This window comes from Pezoporus occidentalis, unplaced genomic scaffold (assembly GCF_034315485.1).
Source record: "Pezoporus occidentalis ecotype Australia unplaced genomic scaffold, CSIRO_AGI_Poc_V1 ctg34, whole genome shotgun sequence".
Classification (NCBI taxonomy): Eukaryota; Metazoa; Chordata; class Aves; order Psittaciformes; family Psittacidae; genus Pezoporus; species Pezoporus occidentalis.
The window spans coordinates 3902824-3928072 of NW_026915376.1; the positions used below are offsets into that span (position 1 = coordinate 3902824).

Here is a 25249-nt window from a genome sequence, read left to right on the forward strand (position 1 = left end):
TGGCAAACACCTGAAGCGGGTGGCTCACTTTGGGGTCCCAAGTACACCCTCAGGCCTTTTTTCTGCCATCCTCATCAACTCAGGGGCTGAGCTGCCTCTTTTCAAGGTCTGCTCTCAGCTCTGTAACCTCGGAGATGGCCGGTGCGGTGCCCAAAGGCTGCAGCCCGCCTGCTCAGCTGGAGCCTTCAGAAGCACAAGGCAGGGTCTTCATCCTTCCCCAGCCGGGCGAGAGGCCTCTGCCAGCGCAGTGCTGCGGACGGCAGCTGAGCAGCCGGCGGGCCACCCCGTGTACTTCCACACGTCTGAAGGGACCTCACCCTGCCAGCTTCCCACCCGAGGGCACACGGTCCCGCTTAGCCGCTCTGCTCCTGCGCCATGCCCCGGGCACCGCCTCTTCTCTCCCCCCCCCTTGGCATTCAGGTTCGCTCGTCCCGACCCTCCCCCCCGCGCGGCCCCGTTGGTTTCGTCTCGTAGCCCCTCTCCCTCGGCCCGCCCCTCTCCTCGCGTTGCCGCGGTGACGGGGGAGACGCGCCGCGCGCCGCCACGCCTGGCCCCGCCCCCCCGCTTGCCGGCCGATGACGCAGCTGCGCTGCGGCGTGGGGATTCCGCCGGATTACCCGGCGTGCCCCGCGGCAGAATGGCGGCCTGAAGCGGGAGCGTGGGGCCGAGCCGAGCGGGGGCAAAGTTTGGGGCGGGCTCGAGGTGGGGCCGAACCTTGGCAGAACCGGCCGCAAAGTCACTGGGACCCCGGGCGGAGCCGAGCCCGACAGGGTCAGAGCCGGGCTGGGGCCCTAGGGGCGGGGAGCGGGGAACGCGACCGGCTCGGGACTGAGCCCGGGCCCAGGCGGGGCCCCTTTGCGGCCCCGGCCTCGGCGGCCTTGCCGGGCGGGCTTCCCTGCGAACGGGAGGGCTCTCCTTGTTCCCGTGTGTGGGCCGGGGTCGGGAGGAGGTGTCGCGTTCCCCGAGGGCTGCGGGTCTGGGAGGCTCGCACCCTGGGCAGGGGCAGTCAGCCAGGCGGGGTGGGTGGCGGGTGGTGGCCGGGTGCGGGAGCATATTGGGGCCGCAGCCTCGGCCCTGAGGAAGGGGCCGTCCCCATGGGGAAGGCTGGTAGTACTACTGCCTCGGCCATCAGGGCTTTAGGGAGCTCTCCTTCCTGGGGGAGAGATCTGTGGTGGGGAGCAGAGCAGGCATGGAAGCAGCAGGCCAGGCTAGGTCTGTGCAAGGTGTAGCCTTGTCTGGGTGATGGGAGAGGTAGGTAGTGGGGAGATGTGAAAGCTGTATCTGTGCAGGGAGCATTGCTGAAGTAGGGGCTGGAAGGTGGAAGAAGTCTGCACCAGCATGTGTGTGTCAAAGAACCAGAGTATCATTGACAGAGGCAGAACTGGAAGGGAGGCAGTAGTACTTGTCTTGTGCCAAATCTGGCGGGGGGGATTGGAAATTTTCTACCAGCCTGAACATCCTCTCTAGTGGAAGAGGTGCTTCCTGCTATAGAATTAGTGAGTGGCCCCTGGGAACATATGAAGACTCTAAAGAAGAACAGACAAACAGTAAATACTGAGCTGCCTCTTGCTTTGGGCTTGAGCACACTGCATGGAGCAGAGTAAAAGATCAAATGCTAATAAACAGATTTGTAGATGGGCAGGAGATTGTACTGGTAGGCATCATAGTGTGCAGGTGATGTGCAAGTCTGGCAAGGCTGAGAATGACCTAGATCTGAGAGATGCCAGGTGTACATTGTCCACTGAAAAGAATCATCCATCAAAGGTTGATAGTTCTGTGCCAGCAAAAGCTTTTCAGAGGTATGCATCTCTGTTTTACAGATTCAGAGAAAACTGAGATAAAGGGCCTATGTAAGAGGAAGCAGTGGGTCCTTATTGAAGCACCAGACAGCAGGTAAGAAAACCAGGAACGAGCTGATGCTAAGTCAGACTGCATTCTTTTGATCCCACTACTTACTTTTTTTTTGAGGATATGTGAACCACGTACCTTAAAAAGTGTCCTTCTCTGTGGTGCTCTCTGCATCATGGTAGGCCTGTGTTGCCTGCATTGAGAAGCCAGGGGTGTCAATGAATTGGGAGTGACTCTGAAAAATTCATTTAGAGCTCCTGGGAGGAAATTTCAATTAAAGCTGTAAGCCAGTGCTCATCACATGCCACCCAGAGAAGCAGTCCAAAGTCTGCACTTTGAAGTAGCTGCGTTGTCTGTGTAATCACAAGAGGTGCCAGAATCCCAATGAAATCCTTCTGACGGTGTGCTCTTGCCATAATTGCAATGCCAAAGTTAAGTAATTCTAGTGACCCTTTCTTCTGTTAGATTATTTATTCCAACCACATTGTTTTTTCCACACGTATTTTAACTGATCCCTTGATGGTTGCTGCAGGTGTACTGCTGGCCTTTCTGTCCTCTCCTGAACTCACTGTTGAGATCCAATTTGAAGGAGCAGCTATTTGGTACCCAAGCAGCTGGTCCTTTGATTATACCTTTCAGGACTTATCAAATCACTTTTAGTACAACTCCTTTTCTTCACTTACTGAATCACTGCAAAAAGTGTATGTATCCCAATAGTGCTTTGCATACAGTGTGTTTCAGCTTCTGGATGTTAAATCAGCATTTAAGCAAGCAGGTCTTAGCTGTGGTATTATGAGCTTTTGGCTATCCATTTTTTCCCAGGCACACAGTGATCTTGAAATCATGGGAATGTATTTCGGCAGGGCCAGCAGAGTTCCAAAGTGCAAGCCATGGCTATCTTCATCTTTAATATTAACAATGCAGTGGGTCAGGAGAGGAAGAATTATGTGTCAAGACATGTTGCCTCTTCAAACCAGCTTTCTGAACCAAAGATGACCTTGCATTCTTTTCCAGTCTGTTTCAGGTTGTCTGTTGGCTGCTAAGTCACTTGCTATGCAGCTTTGAAGCCCTGAATTCTTACCTCTGCTATCTGCTCTAACTACGATCATGTGACATAGTATGTAGGGGAAATAGACTACAGCTATGAAAGAGGTCCAGTCCTTCGCAGGTCAGCCCCCTTTTTTGCCCCAGAGCAGGACAAGTAAAGTCAGATGGGATAAATTTTGGTCAATGTGCTGGTGTGAATGGTGCCAGAGCTGTTTTGGAGAAAGGGTTTGTGGTGTGGCATATAAAGTGCTTTTAAAAAGGTGAAGAAAGCCAAGCTATTTGAAAAATAGCAAAGTAAACAAGTTTCAGTAATATGCCACTGTATTTTTTGGTAGTTGTTTGAAATAGACTCAATGCTTGTGAGTTCTGGAGGTGAGCTCCCTAACCTCTTAAAATGTCTGCTGTGTTTTATGGTGGGTTGACTGAAAACGACTCTGGGATTTCTGTGTATTGACACATCTATAGCATGGTCCCATTAAGTAGTTCTGGAGCTCATAACAAATTAACAGTGTTGTGTACTTGTTAGCAAGGGTCTAGCTTTTACAGCACAGTGTGACAAGAGTAATGCCATTCATGTTGCTGGGAGATGTACAATATGTAGGGGTCTCAATGAGTCTGCATATGGTACAGATTGAGAGCAGGATTCCTTTGCTAAGAAATGAAGATCTGGCTTTTTGGCTCATCTCTGCTCTTTTGACTGGGTTGTCAGGAACTGGAATTGTCATAATAGAGCAGAATTTCTTGGCTGTTCAACTTAGTTGATGCTTTGAGATTAAATTTAAGGCCCTGAAGCTGTGTACGTTCATCTCCTTGCTTGAAGACTTTGGCTGGGGAGATATCCCCTTTTCATACGACACCTTGAGCTATGGAGAGAGTAAGTGCTTGTGGCATTTGTGCTAGCTGTTTATATTTCAAGTCACTAATAACTAGGTAAATATGATCCTCTCTGAGGAGGATGCTTTTTTACATAGGACAGCAAAGGAGCTATGTCCGTAATCTGCACAAACAGTGCTGATGCCTTAGGGCATGAAATCGTCCATCCTGTTTCCCTGCCAGTTCCCCTGCCTGAGGGCTTTTCCTTAGATCTAGATTGGCTGAGTTTGTAACTGCAGTAGGAAGAATGTTACTTTTAAAAACTGAAGTACCTTTACAGCTGGTTGGAGGGGGAAGGGTGACCTGTGGTCAGAATTCTGAACTACAGTGTAGGGTACCTAATTTCTGACAGATTTATTGTGTGTGTTCAGGTTGTTACTGTTTCTTGCTCTTCATTCTTTGGTTGCAGTATACAGTTGACACCCATCTTATTGGTGATTTGAGGAAGAGTTCCTTAAGTGTCTACAAGATGCTTGGATACTGTGGTGTTGAATGCTTTAGTAAAGTTCAGTGGAGGAGAGATGAAAATGATATTCCAAGCTATGAGTTCAAAATGAGGTGGCCTCCTGTGTGATCCTCTGTCCTGGGTATTCTGTAGCATGGTGAAATTGCTATAGAGTGGAAGTCAGGCCCTACCTTGTTTAAGACAACTAGGCACTTTGAGATTCTCTCCATTCTTTACTTTCCCAGGAGCTGTTTGCTTGTTTTCCTGGCTTTTAACACCTAGCTGAATCATTTTGACTTTAATTGATCTTCTCTCTTTTTTGCCCCACCATTTGTTCAAGACTTGGAAATTGTTCTGTTCATGTCAGGATGGTTATGTATGATCTTACTGCTTATATCCTCAGACAGAGAGGGTTGAAGGCAGCAGCTTGCAGGCTGGCTCGTATTTGGAATGACATGAGCCACCCTCTCTGGAGTGTTGTCCTGTGAGCTGTGCTTAGGACGGAAATGGCATGGAAGGCCCTGTAGGAGTGTGAGAATAACATTGCAATGGTTGGAATGCAGGATAAGCATCACTTGGGTGGGCTCAGTTTTCCTCTGCTTTTCAACAATGCTGGGTGCCAAGCCTGAGGAAGACCGCTGTGCAGAGGTGAAGGAGCTGGAATGTATTCTTCAGTTGAGGTGAATGCAATTCAGTGAAACTGATAGGCATCAAACTGAATAATGATTTTAAAGTATTTTCACATGATGTCTAATCTGTGGAAATTCACTACCACATAATAGCACTGAGGCTAAGAGCTGAGCAGGATTCAGAAAGATCAAGCGCTTATGAGTGGAAACGTTCAGACTTGCTTTAGCTAAAGAGCTTGCTTTAGAAGGTGTATTTTTCAGACACAACCCAATCTCTTAACAGGTAAAGGTTTGAAGAAAGGGCAGTTTGTTCCATAATTGTCCACTGAAGCTTTTTGCTCCATCTTTTAAACCACCTTGTATTGGCCCACATCAGAGGCAAAGGCACTGAATCACACGTATTTGCTGTTAGGTGGCCACTAACCTTTTTTTCGGTGATAACTGCATTAGTTAAAAAACCATCAGCCAAAACACAAACCCACAAAGCACTCCAGCTGCTTTGATTAGGCCTGGTGCTTGAGGATTTTAAGCTGGTGAAGAGCAGGGTCCTTGGAAAGATAGTGCAGTCCACAGATAAGGACTGTCTTATTCGTGAATGTGAACACATATAAGTATTGTCTCTTCATGCCAAGTGGTCAGGAAAAGCACTTTGTGCTTCCTGCTGTTGCTTGTAAAAAGGGAAAGAATGTGTGGAGTTTGGCCTTTCCACGTTGCAGTCTTGTAGTGGACTTTAGTCCAGAGGGCAGTTGAAATGAAGGGCTTTAAGGCTGTTCGAGTGAGATCCAGTATGTTGTAGTGTGAGCCTCAGCACACTAGTGTCTGAGAAGACAGTCTGTGTCCTGTGCTCATGTCCAATCTATGTTGAGGATCAAGAGAATCATCAGTGCTGCTTAGTCAAGTAGGCATAAATTCTGTTTGATGAATAGGCTAATAAAGGTAAGTGGCAGCGGTATGGAGGCACATGTACAAAGGTGTATGTTTGTAAGGTTTTCCTAAATGCAAGGGGTCCTCCTGAAGAAGAAGGTGTGCATGAGGGGATTCTCTGAGCTAGGAGCAGGTCATGCAAACCTTGAGATCCCTGTATGGGTGCCCTCTTTATGGGCTGTTCTAGGAACAACATGTGCTTTAGGGTACAATGTAACCCTTTTGTGACAGGCGTAATAATGGCTGAGTAAAGGATTACTGATGTTCACAGAGGTTTTGTGGTGCTGAGAAAATGAAACGGGTCAGGATTGGAAAATAAGGTTTCTTGCAAGGGTTAGGCTGGTTTTCAGACACAGAGAATCTTGCTTGCTGCTGGTGGCAAGAGAGAACTGGTTTAAATTTCTGATTTCTGGAGGTCAGCAAATTCAGAACTGAAAGTCCCATAGTGACTACTGTGTCTTTGCTCGAGTTCAATATTTGTATTTTGAGTCCGTGATAAAGCTTGCTTTGGCAATGCTGTGGGAGTCATAACTGGATTTTCTTACTCTTGTGTTTAAAGTCTCAGTTGTCCAGCTGCATTAATGTGACACTCATGCATGAATGGTTGTGAAATTAAAAGGAACACATGGGGTAGTTTCTTTAACTATTGGAGAATTATACTCAGGCTCATAAACAGCCTTACAGCATTTGTAACAAAATAATTTAAGTTTTTCCTGAGATTAATAATTAGATAATCATTGTGGCAGTAAGATTTTTGACCATTATTTTAGCATATGCTACTCAGGGTAACTACTTTTAGACCTGGGTGCACAAGCTTTCTACAATTCCCAGAGATGCCTTGTTTCATTATCTCCTAAATCAGATTTCATCCTGCAGCTTTTCTGTTCATTATTGAGGGCTTGGCTGCTGCCCGTTGGGAGGTGACTTGAAATCTAGTCTGTTTCACATAACTTAAAAGTGATTGCAGTTAGTTCCACTGTCTGTTTTTTCTTGTGTGTTTTTATTTATATTTATTTTCCCTTATGGAGAACTCTTCCCTTTTCCCTTTTACATGTGGGAGATCTATACCCAGTGTACTGTGTGCACAGTCCTTTTCGGGAGGGGGGAAGAAAATAATGTAAAATGACAGGATATTTGTTTAAAATTAAAATTGTTTTAAGTAACCTTTCTTGAGAGTGGACTTCAAGTTCACATCCTACCTTTAAGGGGTTTTATTTTTCTGAGCAGAAAGTGTCTCATGCACTAAAATATGCAAAATATATTTCTTGAACTTTTAGAATTGAATTTCTAAGCATTGCTTGCACTATGGCTATGTAAATGCCATGAAATAAAAACTGCTCAGAAGGATTTTCTCAGGTGACTGCGTTTTGCTAGCGATACACTCTATAGTAGATGTTTGTGTAGGCACTCAATCTAATTTCTTCTTGGGTTAGTGCAGAGTGTCATTTTTGGGAAGCTTCTTGTACCAGGTTAGATTGATTCCTGAAAGGAAATCACCCTTGCTGGGCTGCAGAATTTCTGCAGAATCTACTTACAAGTGTATCCGTTTTCCCTTGATTAGATGATGCCTTTGTAAATAGGTCCCCAGGTGCATCTGAAATGGCTATAAGAGAATTCAGTGTCATCAAGGCTCCAGCTGGATGGGTAGAACTGTATTACTATGCAGCTCCAGAGATGATTTACTACCTGACTGACAACTTGCAATATAAACATTAGTCCAAGCATGATCTTGTCCCAAAACCCTGCCTGCACAGGGAGCCAGGAGTCTTCCTGCCACACGCCATAAATCGTTTATGGTTTGCTCATGCTCGTACATTTGAAAACCAGCTGTGTACTGGGGATTAGCAGTTTGCAGAAGGCCCGTGCGGGGCTAAATTAGGGTCTCTTGCCCTGGTGGTGAATGTTGGTGTCAGAATAGCAGGAGTGCCTCTCTGCAGTGGGAGGAGACAATTTACTCTAGGAATGGGGGGTGGATGCAGGGTATCTGTGAGGGTACAGCAGCCAGGGGAGAGCATTGGATTGCACTGCTCAGATGCCTGGCTGATAGCTGTCCAGCATGGTGAAAGATTGAACAATTAATTGTTGACTGTATGTCTTTTAAATTTTATTTATGTATTTATTATTTCTATATATTTTGTATGTATAATGTATGTACACACAAAATACAAGCAGACTATTTCTGTCTTCTAGAAGCTGAAGGAGTTTTGGGGTCTTTCTTTTACATTGTGATGAGTGGTTTCCTTTTTTCTAGCCCAAGGTAGCAGAACCAAATTATATGCAAGGCCATCTGGGGCTTCAGAACTAATTTCAGCTTTAATAAAAAGTTTCACTGTGTCACTTGAATTTATTACAGCTTTGCAACTTCAGCTCCCAAAGTACGACTATTTTTGGGCTGGCTGTGATAATTTAAATCACCTCCTGGAGCTTCTAATGACTAACTTGTGTTTATGGTGAAACCTCCCATTTATCCAAACCCTGGAAGCACAATCTGTTTGATAACTCTTAAATGTACGATGCTTTTACATTGATGCCTAGTACATCAAAGCCTAAAGTCAGTTGGGACCTTCAGGTCTTTCTGTAATGAGGAGAATATGCAAATTTTGCTGTACAAATGAGACTAGACAGTACAGTTCAGATACCTCCTTTGTGCTGGCTGAAGGACCAGCTGCTGAGTAAAGCAGATAGAAGCAGATCATTTTTAGCTGGGTTGGTGTTGCCATCAACAAATTCTTTCTTGGGTGGGTTGGGTAAGAATCTGGGTGGAATGTGTCATCAAGGTGCCCTCTCCTAGATGCACCAGCTGAACATAAGTGCTTCCAGACTGTACCGTGAGCCAGTGGGCTCTGGGTAAAGCAGGAGACTTGTTTCCAAAATGACACAGTTCTTAATATTTTGTTGAAGCTGCTGTGCAAGCATCCCTCTGAAATAAGGCCATTTTCCTGTAGCTTCCTTTTCTCCTCCCTGTCGTAGGTTTGGGGAGAGTAGCTGGAAGCGCTCATCCTAGGCTTCTTTGAGCCTAGGATTTGCCTCCATTTTTCTGACTCCTTTTGGTGAAAGGCTGTACAGTCTGCTTGATTCTGTGCTTTGCTGAGATGGAGGCCAGATAGCACCACATATGTTTGTGGCTGTTTATGTGGGCATTTGAGATTTCGAAGGCACCTGCTAATGAGTTGTAGGTCATTTCATGTCAGATTGGCTAAGTTTCCATCAGGCTGTTTCTTTGTTGCGGCAAGGCATATGGACTGTGTATGTTTGGGGATCCCTATTACCTATCTCAGATGGAGAGGGCTTTCCTCCCATTTGCTGCCTCCTCTCTTGCCACAAGAAAAATATAATCATCTGATTCTGGTGAGCTGTAACCTCCAGATGGAATGAGATGTTTTGCTGTTACTTATATAGACTTTCCAGATATATACAGAGGTTAGAGAGGGGCGTGGGTATGTGACTGTATTTTGAGCTTTCCCTCCTCCTTGTTTTTGATGCTGCTGTTGGAATTCCCCCTTCCCTTTTTTTCTGGGAACCAGTGTGAAGGAATTGCTGTCACCCAGAGAAGAATTTGCTTTCCTCAAGGCCTTAGCTCTCCAGTTTAGGAGTTTGCCTGACTTCTACTGGCAGTAGTTTGTTTGTGAGCTTGCCTTACTCAAATCTTCTGGGGTAGGTCTGAAGGGAACAATTTGAGGCAGTGGAAATCTCAACTCAGAGATGCTGGGATAGAGAAGGGAAGGAAAGAACAGAGTTAGCAATACAGTTAACTTTTCCCCCCTCACCCCCCTCCTTTTTTTCTCCGTTTCCTCACCTGCCCAGCTGTGTAGTAGGTTAGCAGTACGTGTCTGTTCTTATTCTTATGAAAGTAGACTTTGTTCTCTGAAGACTGCTAATCATGCCCCATGGGGGTGTAATCAGTTATAAGGTATTTAATACAGTGCAGGCGGGAACAGGCTGCCTGGCCGGGCTGGCAGATTGCAACACTACAATTATAAAGGGCCCCTTTCCCCCACTCACCCACCCACCGGTGGCAGGATGCGGGTTGTACCTTGAAACAGTATTACGCCTATGAAACAGAAAGGTGTAGTGGGGGAAGGGAAAGCAGAGGCTGAAGAGGCAGCTCCTGTTCTGGGAAACAGGCAGACCTACGTTCTGTGAGAGCTGCAGTCATTTCAGGTTGCACTGTTGAGACTTGTGGATGTTTGGGGTTTGAGTCCTGTCACCATCAAAGTGGATTACACAGAGATGGCCCTTGGCAGCCTGTAAGAGCAGCAGGGCTTCCGTCTCCCTGAAATGGGTTTTCTTGTGGTGGCTGGGGTTGGAGAGGTATGGAGTGGTTAGAAGTGGAGGAGCCCTTTCTCCTGCATGCTGTGATTTAGACACCTAATCTGTTTGGTGCTTTTGTAAATCCTGCCAGGCTTCTATTTATATCTTTGGATATAAATCTATTGGTAAATCTGGCCTTTCATGCTGCTTTCTTCTGAGTACTGGAGCAGCTTAACCTTACTGCCTTAGAAGGGAGTAGGTGGCTTGAGGCCTTGCATTTTAATGGATTTGGGGAACTTTACTGGACCTCATCTGGTCTGTTCTTGTTGCCTAACACCAGACCATTCCCCTTGGTGAGTGCCATGAAATACACATATGGAGTGTGGAGAGGCTGGGTCGTAGCCTTATAAACCATCCCTGCTCCAGCAGCCTGCTGGATGCATTGGCGTGTTTCTGGAGCTTATGGGTACACTAACCTTTCCTCTTCCAAGTTCTCCAGAGATTACAGTGTTTCAGCCCTTCATTGGTGCTCTTTGAATTTGCTGAGGCTGTTTTGTGCAGTGATAACTTAGGTCTTCCTCTCTGTGTGTTCTCTTTGCTTCTTGGAAAGTAGAAGAGAATATGTGTTCTACTATATCCATTTGTGTTAAGCTGTTCCTGTCATTTTTGCCTCATGAAATCCTGCTCCTTTATGACATCCAGAAGTTCAGAACCTGCTCTGTGAAGCACAGCAGATAGAAGCTCTTTTTTTTGGCAGCCTTTTGAATATTGGTGTAGATTCAAGTGGGATATATTCTTGCTACAGCACTTGTGAGCATTGGCTTTCCTGCTTGGTGCTGAAAGAACATTGGCTATTAAGTCTCACAGTTGGCCTTTAGCACTGGGCAGTGAGGTTTTAGGAGTGGGTTGATATTTAGCTGTATTACACAAAGTGTGTGCAGATGCAGAACGTGGAGGGTTCACAATACAGCATTCCTTTTGAGGTCTTGAGAATGCTGCTGCTGACCACCTCCTGATGCATCCTCATCATTTTACGTTCAGAATAACTTCATGTTTGGGCACTGTGAGTTCTCTGGAAAGCTTTGGGATTTGCAGGGGGCCACATGAAGGAGGAGTAGTGTTTTTCTTCTGACTAGAGTCTGTGACTCTAGAACAGTGAGGTTCTGAGATGAGAACTTACCTGATGTCTGGGGCTTTTGTACATTGAGTCTCTATTCTCTTGATCACATAAGAGACCAGGTATAAGTGCTGTAAGGGGAGAATAATGTACAACAAAGATCAGATATGTGTCTGTGCACAGTGGGGACAGTGTTTATGAAAGGACTTTGGGGTAATAAGGAAGTTCCTGCATCTCAGAGAAGCTGCTTGACTTACGGTAGAGTGGTTTTCTGGGGATGGAAAAGGCCTGGATCCTTCTAAGCATCCCTAATGCCTGAAGTCAACTTCTTACTCTGTTCTGCTCCCTCAGCTCAACAAGTCTCAGTGTTATCTTTGCTCCTTGTCTTATAGGAAGAGTCAGGGAAATTCCCTTCCCAGGCTACTGCACAGAGCTTTTCCTGTCCTGGACTGTGGACAGGAACTTGGTGGCAGCTCTCCTGCCCATGACTTGCATGCCCCGTTGATAACTCTCCTGCCTTGTTCTGTTTCTCTTTCCCCGTGGCTCAAGAAGTTGCCTGGAGAAATCAAGGAGTCTCCCACACATGAATTTGAGGCTGTAGCTGCTGTTGGGGTCCTGGCAGTGGCAGGGTTATCATGTGTGGAGAGCGTGGCGGGTGTCAGTGTGTTGGGTGTGTGGGCTTGCTGCTTGTTTTCCTTCCCTGCCTGGTGAGGAATGCGATGTGTTTGCCTTCCTTGGCCTGTGGTTGCAACTGCATTCCTGCACTGGGAGTCAGCAGAGCGGCGGGCGGCGTGCTGTTCATGCCCTCTAGCTACATGCTTTCAGCTCCACATCAAAGGTGTGTTTAGTGTGTAGCTTGTGCCATTCTTGGCCACACCTGATGGCCTGCAGGCATGCAGGAGGCGGGGTCTGGCTGTGTTTGCAGATGGCATTCAGGGTTCAGACTTCTTGCTTGTGGAAAGGCTGGAGCTGAGTCCGTGCTAAACAACCCCAGGAATGCAGCGGGAGAGCTAAGCGGCACAGTCACTCCAGGGGCATGTCCTAGCAGCAATGTTTCCTTTATAGCTGCAGCAAAATAAGTCATGCCTGTTTCTCCAAAGGAACTGGCTGTTTGCTTGGGTGTGTTGTAGGGTTTAATTTACACCGATAAGGCCAATTAAGGTTGGCTCATCCCCCCTGCAGCCTCTGTGCTCTTGGCAATCGGTAGATGATTGAGTGGCTCCTGCCATCAAGGTCTGCTCAGTACAAACTGTGCATGAGATGTCTGCTTGGAGATGGAATGGCTCTGGGATCTAACCTGGGCAGGAGTGCTTCCCTCAGTTGGTGCGTAAATGTTCTTACATGTATATGCTGCAGCTGAATTGCTCCAGTATCTTCTGGAAAAGCTTCATTTTCTGGCTGGCGCCTCAAGAGATGCGGATGGAAAGCTTGGTGAAGGATGGCAGATCAGGATGCAGATGCGTTATTTTGGGATCCTTGACATGATGTCTGCGAGAAAGTGTCAGTTGTTTCCTATGCCCTTGTCATGGAAGCCATCCTTGTCCTCTTTATGTAAGCCTGATACAGGGAAACATGATCACTTTTGGCAGTGTCAATATGGGCAGACCACAGGCAAGGCTTGTGGAATGAACAGTAGAGCATGGTCTATGTGCTGAGTAAGTCATGGGCTGTTCAATTCATGACCCAATTTGCTTTGATCTTTGGGACTTGTAATTTCCCTTCTGGCAGTTTTTAGTAGCCTGAAATTCTGTGAGCTGCCAGTCACTTCCATATTAAAGTTAGTCTTTTGCAGAAGACCTCCCTACTGCCATCCTTAAACAGCAGCAGGCATGAAAGAATTGGCGTTCAGAAGTGCTCTGGCTTTATAGCACAGTTTTTGCTTTTAAGCTGTTGCCACAGTCTCTGGGTCACTTGCTGCAAAGCTCCTTTTACCAGACTGGTTCATGCCACCCTCTGTCTTGCAGGATATACATCATTACTTTTCAAAGCCGGATCTCAGTGATAGGTGATTAGGGCAATATTACTTGTTGCAAAAGATTCTTACCATTGTGAAATGGTTGGAAATTATTCACATTGGATTCTCTTCTCTCTTGATTACATGTAAACTCTGCATTTCATTTCATGCCACTGTCTCCATACCTGACTTTTAGGGCTTGGGTGTTGACAAGAAAGAGTGTTTCCTGAATCTTCATTTGCCTTCCTCTGTTCTGCAGTGCCACACTGGACGGTATACTCTGTGGTAGCATGAAGTGTAGCAAAATACAAAAAAGTCTAAAAATGGGTTATGTGGAATATTATGATAGAACATTTAAGTGTGTATAACAATTGGGCATTTCAGCTTTGCCATGCAATATAGGAGGTCTTGTTCAGGATTAAATACTGCTTCTGGTAGTCCCTTTCTAACTGCCAGGAAAGGGAGTAAGGGACCTGGAATGAAATGGATGTGACATTAGCTAAGGAGGAAGGAGGGCTGATTCTTGGCCTTTTATTTCCGGTAAGTGAGTTTTAATATATTGCAGAGAGAAAGTGACTAGTTTCTTGGTTTGGCTTCCGTGCCGGCCTTCAGGAATCCAGATCTGAGTGCTTCTGTGTCCACTCCCTAACGCCTCTGCCAGGGAGATGTGCTCCTACGGCTAGAGTAACCCTCACCGAGTAGCTAGATCTCCCCCTGGTGGGACCCGGAGCAGAAAGCAGGGCTTCGGCTGGCTAGTAAAACTGGAATTGGTCTGATCCTGGGGCATCCTGAGCCGGCAGCAGATGTGTTTCTCCAGTTGAGACATTCCTTAGTCCAGAGTCACAGACTCCGTAGAGCTGAGCTCATGCAGCTGCATGAAGCTGAAAGCATAGTGAACAGCTTGCTGAACAAACATCTTATCTTTGCAACATCTGCCTGCTACATACTGGCATTCATCCATGGTCTTTGCCCTTAGATGAGTGGTGAGCTGCTAGGTCTTTGAGAGGTTTAGTCTGACACTTGACCATAAAAAAAAATTAGCTGAACACAGTGGCTTGCCTTCTTTAGGATACCTGGGGCTGATTATTCTCTGCTCTCAGTCAAAGCCCCTTTGAGGATAGGTGACTTCACTTGCAGCTCGGGTATCTCATTCCCACCTTACTCTCTCAAGACCTGCACAGGGCTTACTTACAAGGGTTTCTACAGGGAGAAGCCCCATGGAGGTAAAGAGCTTGTCTTTGCTGCTGAAAAATGAGATGTTTTTCCTTAACCTTGGAATAATTAATAGGCTTATGCTATCCCAAAGGATAATGATGGTAGAGACCAAGCATTTCAGTTTTACAAGAGCATTGCTGGCCAGAGAATGTAGTGCTAGTCTGGACAAGCTGACCTTATGGTAAAACTGAAGTGCTGGGCCTTCACTGCCATTTCCCCTTGAGACAATTTATGCTCATGATTAGCTCCAGCTGAAGAACAACACTGGTGACAGATGTGGAAGGAGATAGCTGATGAGAGCACTGACTGCTGCAAGAAGCGGTTGTGTCTGAGGGAAGAGCCAAAGCAACCCTGCTTGGTCTTAGGTGGGGCATCTGTGGTTATCTCCTTCCAAGGGAGGAAGGTGAACCTAGAATGTACAATACAGCATATGGGAGAGACAAGCAGTGCAGCCTGTGTCTGCTGATGACAGGCAGCCTCTTCATGTACGGCCTGTAGGGCATCTGTTGGAGGTGTATGTCCCCTCTACTGTGGTTAGGATCCTGCTGCTGAAAAATCTGACTGGAGCCCAGGTGAATGGGGAGAGAAGAGCCATAGCCAGTTGCGTGCTTTATACAGGTCACCAGTGAAAGGTGGGTGGGTGGATCTGTGCGTTTTTCCTAAGCTGGATTAAACCATGTTGTATTCCTGTGACTGAATTCTCAGAATAGAATCAGCAGTTCAGTGGTGCTGAAGACTAAGAAAATCATTAAAGAAAACCTTTAGCACCACCACCAAACGCCACCCCCCCACCCCCCGTCCCCCAGCAAACCAACAAAACCCAAATGAGGCAAACTGAAGCAGTTTAACTACAGGGCCCCACCACAAAAAAGAGAGGAGATGTTCCAGGGTTGCATTCTGCTTCAGGAGCCATGCTGCTCTATTGTTTACAGAGTTGAAACAAGTTTTGTGCCTGTTCGTGCCCTTGGCTCAGGCTCTGAATGTGCTAGGCCCAAAGCATGTTTTTGAAAGCTGTCTCCTTTCTTTGTTCTTGTGGCCTGTTGAGACGACTATTGCCATTGTATGTATGTGTGTGTGTGTGTGCGTGCATGCCCTACCAGTCCACATCATGCCTGGGTGCAGAGGCTCAGTGGGAGCTCATGGGGAATACTTGATGCGGTCTCCAGGGTAGGTGGTGGCTGTCACTTCAGTTAAGTGGGAGGCATCTGTACCTGGTAAGAATCCTTCTTTGCAAAGGAGTCAGTAAAAACATCATTTGTAACCTTTGGGTAGGGGAAGTGTCAGGATATAATAAGCTTTGGGAAAAAGCTGTGACCCCCTTTCTCTTTTCTCCCTTTGGGTGAATAGGTGTATTCCTCTAATACCACTGTTTCAGTGCTAACGCTGCTTTTCCCTGCCAGCTTATTATGAGCTATTGCTCATTGTAGGTGAAGTGAAGATCAGGCAACTTGGTTGAAGAATGACCCTCACGCAATGCTGGAGCCTGTAATTTTACCAAATTATACTGACTGCTGTCTGTATGCAGTGCTGTGGAGATAAAATCATAAAATATTTCTGCACTAGTTCTTCATTGATGAATAGCACAGAAGATGTCTCAAGTTTCCATGGCAATGCTTCTGAATGTGCTTCTGTCACCAAGAAAGAGGGGGACTTTCAGTTGATTAAGATTTGAGGGTTTTGTCTGAAAAAGGGAATAGCGGTGAGACTGCATGTTAGTTGTTTGCCTGTCTTAGGGTAGTACTTCTGAGTGATATATAATCTGGAAAAAGAGGAAGCTGACATTTGGCTAATGGCAGAGATGGACTGTGTCGTGCAAACTACAGCTGGACTCCTGGATATGCTTAACTGTTCAGCTACAGATGCAGCTGCACAATCACCCAACAGTTAAGCCTGTACCATTCTCTGCCTCTCACATCTGACCATCTGCTAGGGAAAAACTAATTAAACCAAAACAATTCTTGCTGGGATTAAACCCCAGCAGCAGAGAAAATTGAGTATAGTACAAATATTGTTCTCCTACTACTGGATAAAGGTTGCTGTTTTATTTGTAACAAAGAATTGCAGGCTATTCAACTCAATTGCTGTCAGGTAGGTGTTTAGCTCATGCACACTTTCCTTCTCTTTTCTATCCCAGCTCACTCTTGGTTTAGGTGCAAGAAATAAGGCTGTCTTGCTGAATTTTCGTGAAGTTCCTTTCTTGTGACAGCTGAGGCTGTTTAACATGGAATTTCATGCAACAGTTCACAAAGCTTTTTCTTTTGTTTTTTTTCCTACTAGTGCCTCAGTTTCCTCACTGATGGAATATAAATTGTTCTTGCCTTTCTCACTGCATGTGTTTATGGTGAACAGGAATTCTAGAGTTGGTGTGGGACCGCATAACCTTATAATTGCTAGAAGCTACCAGCATGAATCTGAGACTCAAGGCCAAACAGTTTATTGTGAAAATGTGCCTGCAGCCTTTTGAGAGTTGAAATTTACATCTCGTAAAACAGAAAATGTGTAAGTGTGGTTCCCTTAGCAGCTGAACTGTTGTGTGTACCTACAGTCCCTGTTGCCATGAGATCAGGGTTTCAAAATAGCTCTTTCAAAAATAATAAATTAAACAGTCTTACAACTGTGGTTGATTTCATAGTTGCTACTGGTACTTGGCAGAAGTGACAGCTCACTGTGTTTTTCAGAGCTGTGGCAAAATTTCGTTTCTGAAGGCCAATGAGCGATTTGGTTCTCTGCAAGAGGCTCTCGGAAGATTCTTGCTATTTTCTTTGCATGCTGAACATGGAAAACTTGTACAGAAGAGGAAGTTAATTCTGTATATGGTAGCTCAAAGATGGTAGGAGAAGGTGGCAGTGAGGACGGGGTGATGGTTGTGTTGGTGGGGTGGATGTGAGGAGGTTGCAGTGAGCTTGAAGAGTACCAAAAGAATGGAGATAAATTAAGCCTTGATAGTCAGGAGGAGCAGTTCAGGTGTGTTTTGAGAGAGTAACACAAAAAAACCACCATAATTTTTAAATTGCTGGAATTGAATTTTGACAAATATGTTTCAAAGGGAAGTTGTGTGGGAACTGAGGAGGTGAGAGGTGATTTTAGAGTATGAATTTGTAGCATGTAAAATCTGTGACCTCAGACTTGTTTTGTGTATGTGCTTAACCTACAGTCAGCAAGAGAACTTCACGTTTTGGTGGAAGAGGGACAGTAGTAAGACCATGCCTGGGGGCAGTTAGATAACATGCTCTAACTCCACACTCCAGTTGTCTCAGATAAGCTGTTGGTGAGCCATACCCTTAGGAATGAGCAAGTGGGAAACATTGCCTTCCCAGTGTCTGAACTGCTCCAGGTATGTTGGACATCAGCAAGCAAAAGCTGTGTGGGTGTATGGAAGGCAGGATACGGTGCAAGGATCTGTGGTCACCCTTCCCCTTTTGCTTGGGGAGAGTGGAGAAAACGTTATGCTGGTCTGAGCATTATGGTGATGTTTAGTTGGCACAAGGTTCAAATGTCAATACCTTTAATACCTTAATATACATTGTGTAGTGTGGTTAGCTTACACTGATTCTGAGATGTCATACTGGGTATTCCAGAAGGAAAAAACTAAACAAACAAAAACCCAGCAAAACCCTTTCTGGAAGCAGAAAAGGGAAAAAAGGGTTAACTTCAATATTGGTAAGGATTTTGCCATTGCAGGGAAGTTGATTTAACTTAATCAGATTAGAAACAGCTGTGATTATGTTAGTGCAGCATTCTTGTATAGGCATCCTTAATTTAGTTTGTGTCTTGTATTTATCTATTTAACTTAAGCTGATTCAATGTAAAGTGCTCTTAAACTGAATTAAGAACATTTACCCAGGAGCATTATACTGCTTTACATTATTTTCTAAGACAATTTAATTTAGTACCGTGTATATGTAGACAAGACCTTGGGGAAAAATCTGGTCTGTTTTATTACTTGCTGAACAGTATGTCATGTTTGGCTGCAGCCATGTGATTGTGGAATGAAAGAGCCTGTTGTGGTACGTGTTGGTGGAGGATGGGTGAACTGATCATTGCAAGCCTTTGTACAGCTTGGTCCTTCATAGCCATAGCGTTTGATTAAAGTAGATTGCTCCTCCTTCTAAATTAGGATTTTTCTTGTCTAGAACAGATGTGAGACTCCTGAAATGTTATTTTAAAGTTCCTCCTCAGCCTGCCAGGAAAAGAGCCTTCAGACCTGGTTAGCACACTGTGGATGCAGCAAAAGCAACATCTCAAAACTTTCACAAATGTTTAATGCTTCAAAAGGTTCAGCTGGCTGAGCAGGGTTGAGCTGCACTTTTCTGCAGCTAGGTAGAGCTTTAAAGAAATTTCACCCAATTTTGTGTCTGTTTCCCAGTCACTGTCTCCCCCCTGTATGTGTTTCAGTATGAATAGTGACTCTCATACATACAAAACCCATGGCCAAGGAAGAAGTTACTAGAAGTACTGCAGATGTCACTTCTCTTGTTGAAAAGGATAAATCTCTAGTCAATACATCTTGTGTTTTCCTCTTGCTGGTGAAGGCTCCGGGAACAAAACTGGCATGTGAATTACTCCCTAAGTGTGGTCGCACTGATAGCATTTCAGAATAAAGCTGGCTGCTGTAAACAGCCATTTCATTTATTGAAATTTGCTTTTGCCAGCACCTGCAAGCATCAGGGCTGGACTTAATTCCTCTTCAACATTGCAGATGCACTGTAGGCTGGGTCACTGCAACAACTTGTCCATCTGCCTTCTGTAAATAGTGTAAATAATGCGCTCTGCTCCGTTGTCCGGCTGTGTAGGTACTACATAGTGTGTTAGCCATCTGCGCATTGCTGTGACTCAGGGTGTTTTGGAGAATGTATTGAGGCAAGTACATAGGTTACAGCAATGAAGCATTCTCTAGCATTGCTATATTCTCTGCTAACAGGGATGGCTCAGTGACATTCAGTCCCTGGCACTGAGGAGCTGGAGACTGCAGTTTTCTGGGACTTCTGAAACCAACAGCTGAAACAAGAGGGCTGCTGATATTAGTTGCTAGGGTTGTATGAGACTTAGGGAATACTTAGGGTTATGAGTCCACTTCTCAGTGGTCAAAGAATTTAAGCTGTTTCTGCCTTGTCCTAATTAAATGCATTCTGATTTTATGCTCTAGGAAGGTAATGTATGTTTTCCAGCCCCCCTTTTTTTCCCCTTCTACACAGCACAAGAGCTGATGGAGGTCTGCGGATTGCTACGTATTGATTTTCCATAGAATCTCCCTCCTTCACTTCTCTTAAAATGTTTGCTTGCTATAGCTGTTCCCTAGCTTGTGTTTGAGCCAAGCTTAAGGCCATGACTCCCCGATTTCCTTTATGTTACCTACCAGCTTTTTCCCAGATACATGTTGTTAGAGTATCAAGAATTTCTTTTTCTAGCAGGGCCCAGACAGTTATTTTCAGGAGCTGTTTAGAATTCTCTGAATCTCCATGGGTTGTTTTCTGATGGCCTTTCACACATCTCTTTCAATATCTGAGGAACATACTTCAAAAGTCTTCCCATGGAAGATCTTACAAAAACACAGGTAAGAAGACAGAGTGGGAAAGGACAGGAAACACGTGGCGCAAAGATGAAGAGGCTCTGGAAGTTTGTAGCCTAAACCATCTTGTGAGAGTTGAAAGGATCACTGAACAAACTAAACAGGTTTCTGGTGTGTCAGCATTTCTGGATGAGGAGTTGTCATTAGGCCCCAGTGTAGCTGTCATTTCTAAAGGTAACTTGGCAAATGACCTTCTGCTGTGCTAGTTCTTGTGCGGTTACAGATGTAGCCATTAAAGGTGGTTCTATGCTTTACATGCATTATAAAGCTAGCGCTCATTTCCTGGTTGAAATCTCCCCTGGGTATTTTTGTTCTCCATTAACATTCCTTCTGGGGATTGGATTCGGGTCCTTTGCTTCCTGGCCTGTTCCTGTTCAGATGTCAATCAGCTGTTGCCTTCTATTCCAGTTACATATTAGCAATGGTAGTGTTTCTTGGGCAGTGCCGCTCTGTCCTGGCTTTTATAAAAGGGCTAGAGAAGCTAAGCTATTGTTAACACAGCAAAGAGTATAGATAATAAAATGGGGTACTGGAGGATACGGAGTGCAACTAGATTAGGGAGATGGGATCTTTGTATTGTGGGAGGAGGGAGCGGGACTGTAAGCAAAGTACAATTCTGATTACTTTTGAGAGATTTCTGCAGGGTGCAGTAGGTATGAAAGACATGGGATATGTCCAGTGGTATTTACATTCAACAAGAACTATGTAAGACTGTAGAGTCTAGGGATTTAATTTTCTTTGGAAATACGTTAGGTGTTAAGTAGGGCTTGTTACATGGACTGTTGTTCAGCAGCTAGCCTGATCCCTTTTTCTTGATCGCTCTTGGAATTGTTCCCATACAGGGAACAGAGGTTTCTGTCTAATAGGCAAGGTTAATCGGTATGGAAAAGCAGGAATGAGCAATAATCCTCCTGAAACTCATTTTTAATCCGAGTCACTATAATGCTGTTAGTCAGATCTGAATCGTGAGCGTTAATATACAAGCAGAAGTGAGATGTGTCTGCGCTAGGAGCTGCCATCCTTTTATCTTGAGCTTCAAAGTAGCCAGCAACAGAATTGATCTGAACATACTTCTGATATGCCTTCTCTGAATGAAAATATGTCTCTCATTAAATGTTAAAGTGTCCTTTAATAACCTTGCAGTCCATTTCCATTGTACTTGGCACCAGCAGTCTACAGGTGCTACCTTTAACTTCACACAGCTTGTTTGTCTGTCCTGGACAAGACCTCTTGAAGCATTTATTGCATCATCCATCTTGCTGATTAGGTTTGATCAGGTTTATAGCTTCTCACTTAGCCTGGCTTGAGACATATGGAGGCTGAGGTTGCCTCTGTTCACAAGCACAGGAAGGCAACTGGACAAGCTTCTCTTGCTTTTGCTTCACATGATGCTAGTGGAAAGATGTTGTTGCCCCCTAAAACAGGATGTGCCAACGTCCTGTGTTGGGTATGCATTCAGAGTTGGGCCACACAGAGTGAAAATTCTGGGTTAGCTGTGGTGATCAGATATGTGGCACAGGCCAGTAGTAGCATTTTATTTATATGTGGGTATTGCATTTGGAGTTTTTTTGAGTACACTGATAGCCAGGGAATCTTTCTGTAGTGTTCCATTAGAAACAAATATAACTGTGATTGTGTTCTGGAATGTATTTTATCTGTCATACAAATTTATCTTTCTGAATAAAAAGCAAGATTAAAGAAATGCTGCTTTTAAGAAGAAAAGGCTGGAAAGATGACACAGTGCCTGAAATAAGAAAGAAGTCTCTGCAACATAGTCACCATTTATCTGTTGAGGGACACTGCTGACCCTGAACACTGGTAAGCAGGCTGTTTTATAAGGTCAGAAAAGGCAACGCAGGAGAAGGTGATGGTGAGGAAAACTCTGCAAGTCCTCTGCCTCTTTATAGGGAATGTTCAGCTGCTGTAACAGCAAGCAGGCAGAAACCTGGTTCTAAGTGTGCATCTTAGAACCAGAGCTAAGTATTGGCTACCTCAGGACTCAAGGGACTTGCCAAGTGTCAGGAAAACAATAGGTGCCTACAGATGTTGCTTTTTCTTCTTTGGTGCTTTCCCTTTTTTGTTCAAAGGGTTTCTTTTTGGACCTTTTTTGTATGCTGTGGACCTCTTTCTTGTAAGTGGAGACAAAGAGATGCTAACAAGTTGTGTTGGGATTTTGCATGCATGCCAAGTGGCTGTTAGTTCTGTGGGCCCTGTGCAGAATAGCCTTAAGCAATTCTGTGCTAGATTGCATCTGTTCCTAGTGTGTGGTTTTGCTTTTCTCATATCACATAGAGAACATAGGTGCTCTCAAGTGAATTTTACACTGAGGGATGCTTTCTGGTAAAAACAGCTAGCATCAGGTTTGGATACTCCCTGTGCAGGTGCACTCAGTGACTGTCGCTGCACTCCCTCGCTGTGAAGAGGTTGTGTTTTGTATTTGTGAGGAGGCAGAGGAATCCACAGCTTTTTGCACTGACAAAGCAAATTGCTGGGTTTCCCCTGCAGTCTTCTGACCCTTTGTGTGTTCATGTCTGTTTGCCTGGAAGATGTTACTATTGCTGATCAGTGTGAGTCCAAGCCTTGCAGCCCTCAGTGAGCCATTCTAGTGAAGCTGTAACTGAGTTTAGAAATGAGACTGGAACTACAGTGGGTAGTAACTAGAAGAAAATAGAATTGGACCTACTGCAGACGGTAGCCTGGTAGGAAGAGGACTGTAAATGTTAAGGAACATTACTGATGAGAGATGGAAAAGGCAGATAAAAGGAACCAGGAGGTTAAGTTTCCTCTTGTATTACATTGCTAATTAGGATAGCTGAAGAGCTACTGCCTGCTGTAGCTCCAGGCTAAAGCTGAGTTTCTCCAGGGTATTCAGAATGTGGACTTGACTGGAAGCTCCTTCAGAGAGAAGCTTGTGAATAGTGTGATGAGCAGCATTTGTACCACCTTCTATTTCTGGATATTACCTATATCCATTTCTGCTTCGGAGCACAAATTTGTTCTGAAGAGAGCATCTGCTTCTCTGTGAACAGAGGTGTGGTTAATTGAGCCACCCTGGAATTATCTTTGTGGTAGCAAAGGATGTTCAGGTATTGTAAGCAAGGAGGGCTTAACTGTGCTGTTCAGTGCAGGGAAGTCTGCAGAACAAAACTAGGTGATTGTGGCAGGGTGGTTGGATCAGAATGAGAGAGGCTGAACTCCTCCTGGTCGTGTACAGGAATGCAGGTGGGGAAGCAGTGACTCACTCCAGCCATCTAGAAAAAACAGCTGCCTTTCAGAGGTTAGTTACTGGTCTGCACAGGTATCCTGCTTAGTGGAGAGGTGGTTAAAAGACCTTCCTTTTCTGGGACATGGTGAAGATGAGCTTATTTCACAGAAGGGTCCTGGCACTAGATAGTAGCCTGATGGTGCAGCAGTTTGTTGCCAGCTTCTGCCCTGGCACCTGGCTGTGGGTTGCTTGACGCATGCCTGGCAGTTTCCATGTGTTGTGCTGATAGGTGACTGACACCAAGTTTCCTTTCTCATGTTTCAGGAGCTGTTGGCCAGATGCTGCTGGATGCTGACAGGGGAAAGCTGATTCAGAAACAAGTGGCCAGAAATGTTTGGACACATCGTCACATTGGATCTGTAAGTCCTTGTTTGAGGGAAAGTTGTCTGGAGGCACTGTGAGTATTTAAGTGTCTCTGGAAATTTTCAGATTATGAGGGTAGGTTTTGAATCCCAGTATCTTTTCCAGGTAGGTGGGGATGAGATGGAGGGGGTAGTATAGTTGCTGGCTCTGGGGTAGGAAGCAGGACAGTCCTGTTTGGGCCTGAGGGAACTATGTGCTAAGAGACAGGGAGGCCCTTGGCTTGGCATGTTTGTTCTGAGCCCCACTGCAATGGGAACATGTGTGGACCCATGGGTGCAGCTGTTCCTGGAAGCCTCTGCTTGTCTGCCAGCCCATGTTGCTGATGCTGAGCCAGCTCCTGCTGGGAGTTGGTGGAAAAGCAGATTCAAACTATGCTGGCCTGGTCCTTCCTGGAGGTCTGTGTTCTCCCTCTCTTTGCTTTCTTCCCCTGTTCTGCTGTTGTGAAGCTGTTTTTATTCCTGTGCTAGTTGAGACCCGACTATAGCATTGTAGTAAGGAAAAGGGCCAGACAGCTTGTTGGGGCAGGGCCAGCGCTAGGGCACCTATTTAGTTTGTTTTGGCAGAGCTTGAGTTTGCGTGGTCCTGATTGCTTGCCTGTTCTATTCAGCTTCAGTCTGGTTTTCTCTGTGTATGTACAACTGCTGCACACCCTGTGCCCTACCAGGGCTTGGTGCCATTGACAAGGGAGAAAGCAGCACAGCAGCAGCTCATCAGGGAAGAAAGGAAGGCTCCGCTGCAGTCTCTCTCATGCTAGTGGCAGTGTGATGGCCACAGAGCTATGCTCTTACAGCTGGCACCCAGATCAACACACTCCTCTTCTTGTAATGATGGGTGCCTGTGATAGTTTAACCCCAACCAGCAACTAAGCATGACACAGCTGCTCACTCGCTCCCCGCTATACAAAACAAGTGATGCATAATGCAGTTGCTCACCACCCACTGACCAGTGCCTAGCCAGTTCTGAGCAGTGGTCCTTAGCCAGCTTTCCCCTTAGTTTATATACTAATATACATCATGGTATGGAACATCCCTTTGGCCAGTTGGGGTCAGCTGTCTTGGCTGGGTCCCCTCCCAACTTCTTGTGCCCCACAGCCTACTCGGTGGTGGGGTGGTGAGAGAAGCTGAAAAGTCCCTGACCAGGGAAAGTGGTACTTGGCAACAACTAAAATGTTGATGTGTTATCAATGTTATTTTCATCCTAAATCCAAAACATAGCTACTAAGAAGAAAATTAACTCTAGCCCAGTCAAAACCAGGACAGTACCCTGGGCTTTTAAACACAGAGGAATGTTGTTTCTGAACTTGTGTTACATATCCTTGGTTGGCTGGACACTTATTTTAGAGAGGTTTGTTAGCAGCAAGGTAGAACATGGCATGCTACTTGCTGGAAGTCAGATTAGCTTGCCTTCCTCTCTAGTGGAGGTGTGGGTTATCACAGCTGTAGGCACAAGGACATAATGTTTTGGCTCAAACAAGAGCCTGATAATTGCCAGCTCATTTGTAGGTGAGAAACACTGACTTAAAAGAATGTGTGAGGTAATTGCTAGCATTACCAAACTTCTGTGCTGAAGGCTTCACAGTTAGCATCCTTGCACAGTTAGCAAGAAGAAGTAGCTGGGAGGGTCCCATTTCATGGGAAGTTTGTTTGGTCCTTACTGGAACTAAGGTTTCCTTGAAGCTGTTGCTTCGTGAATTTTGGGTTTGTGTGGTCTCAGTTGCCCAAGTGCCTTGGACATGTCCCTGCCAGGTGC

At 45.4% G+C, this 25249-nt stretch overlaps 1 protein-coding gene across 10 annotated transcripts in view; it reads left to right on the top strand.

The window, feature by feature from the left end:
* The first annotated feature begins 1042 nt into the window (after positions 1-1042).
* TJAP1 (tight junction associated protein 1) overlaps positions 1043-25249 on the top strand; it is a 39121-nt gene continuing 14914 nt past the window's right edge. For 2 of the 10 annotated variants that reach the window (XM_062629604.1, XM_062629601.1), the window contains exons 1-2: positions 3593-5778; positions 23402-23506. Coding sequence is in view for 6 of the 10 variants with exons in the window: in XM_062629594.1 (XP_062485578.1) it covers positions 23416-23496 (81 nt within the window). In the remaining 4 variants the exon portion in view is untranslated. Of the gene's footprint in view, positions 1894-3592; positions 5779-15866; positions 16392-16982; positions 17638-23401; positions 23507-25249 lie in introns of those variants that run through there. The other 8 variants (XM_062629603.1, XM_062629594.1, XM_062629598.1 and 5 more) reach the window with 8 other exon arrangements.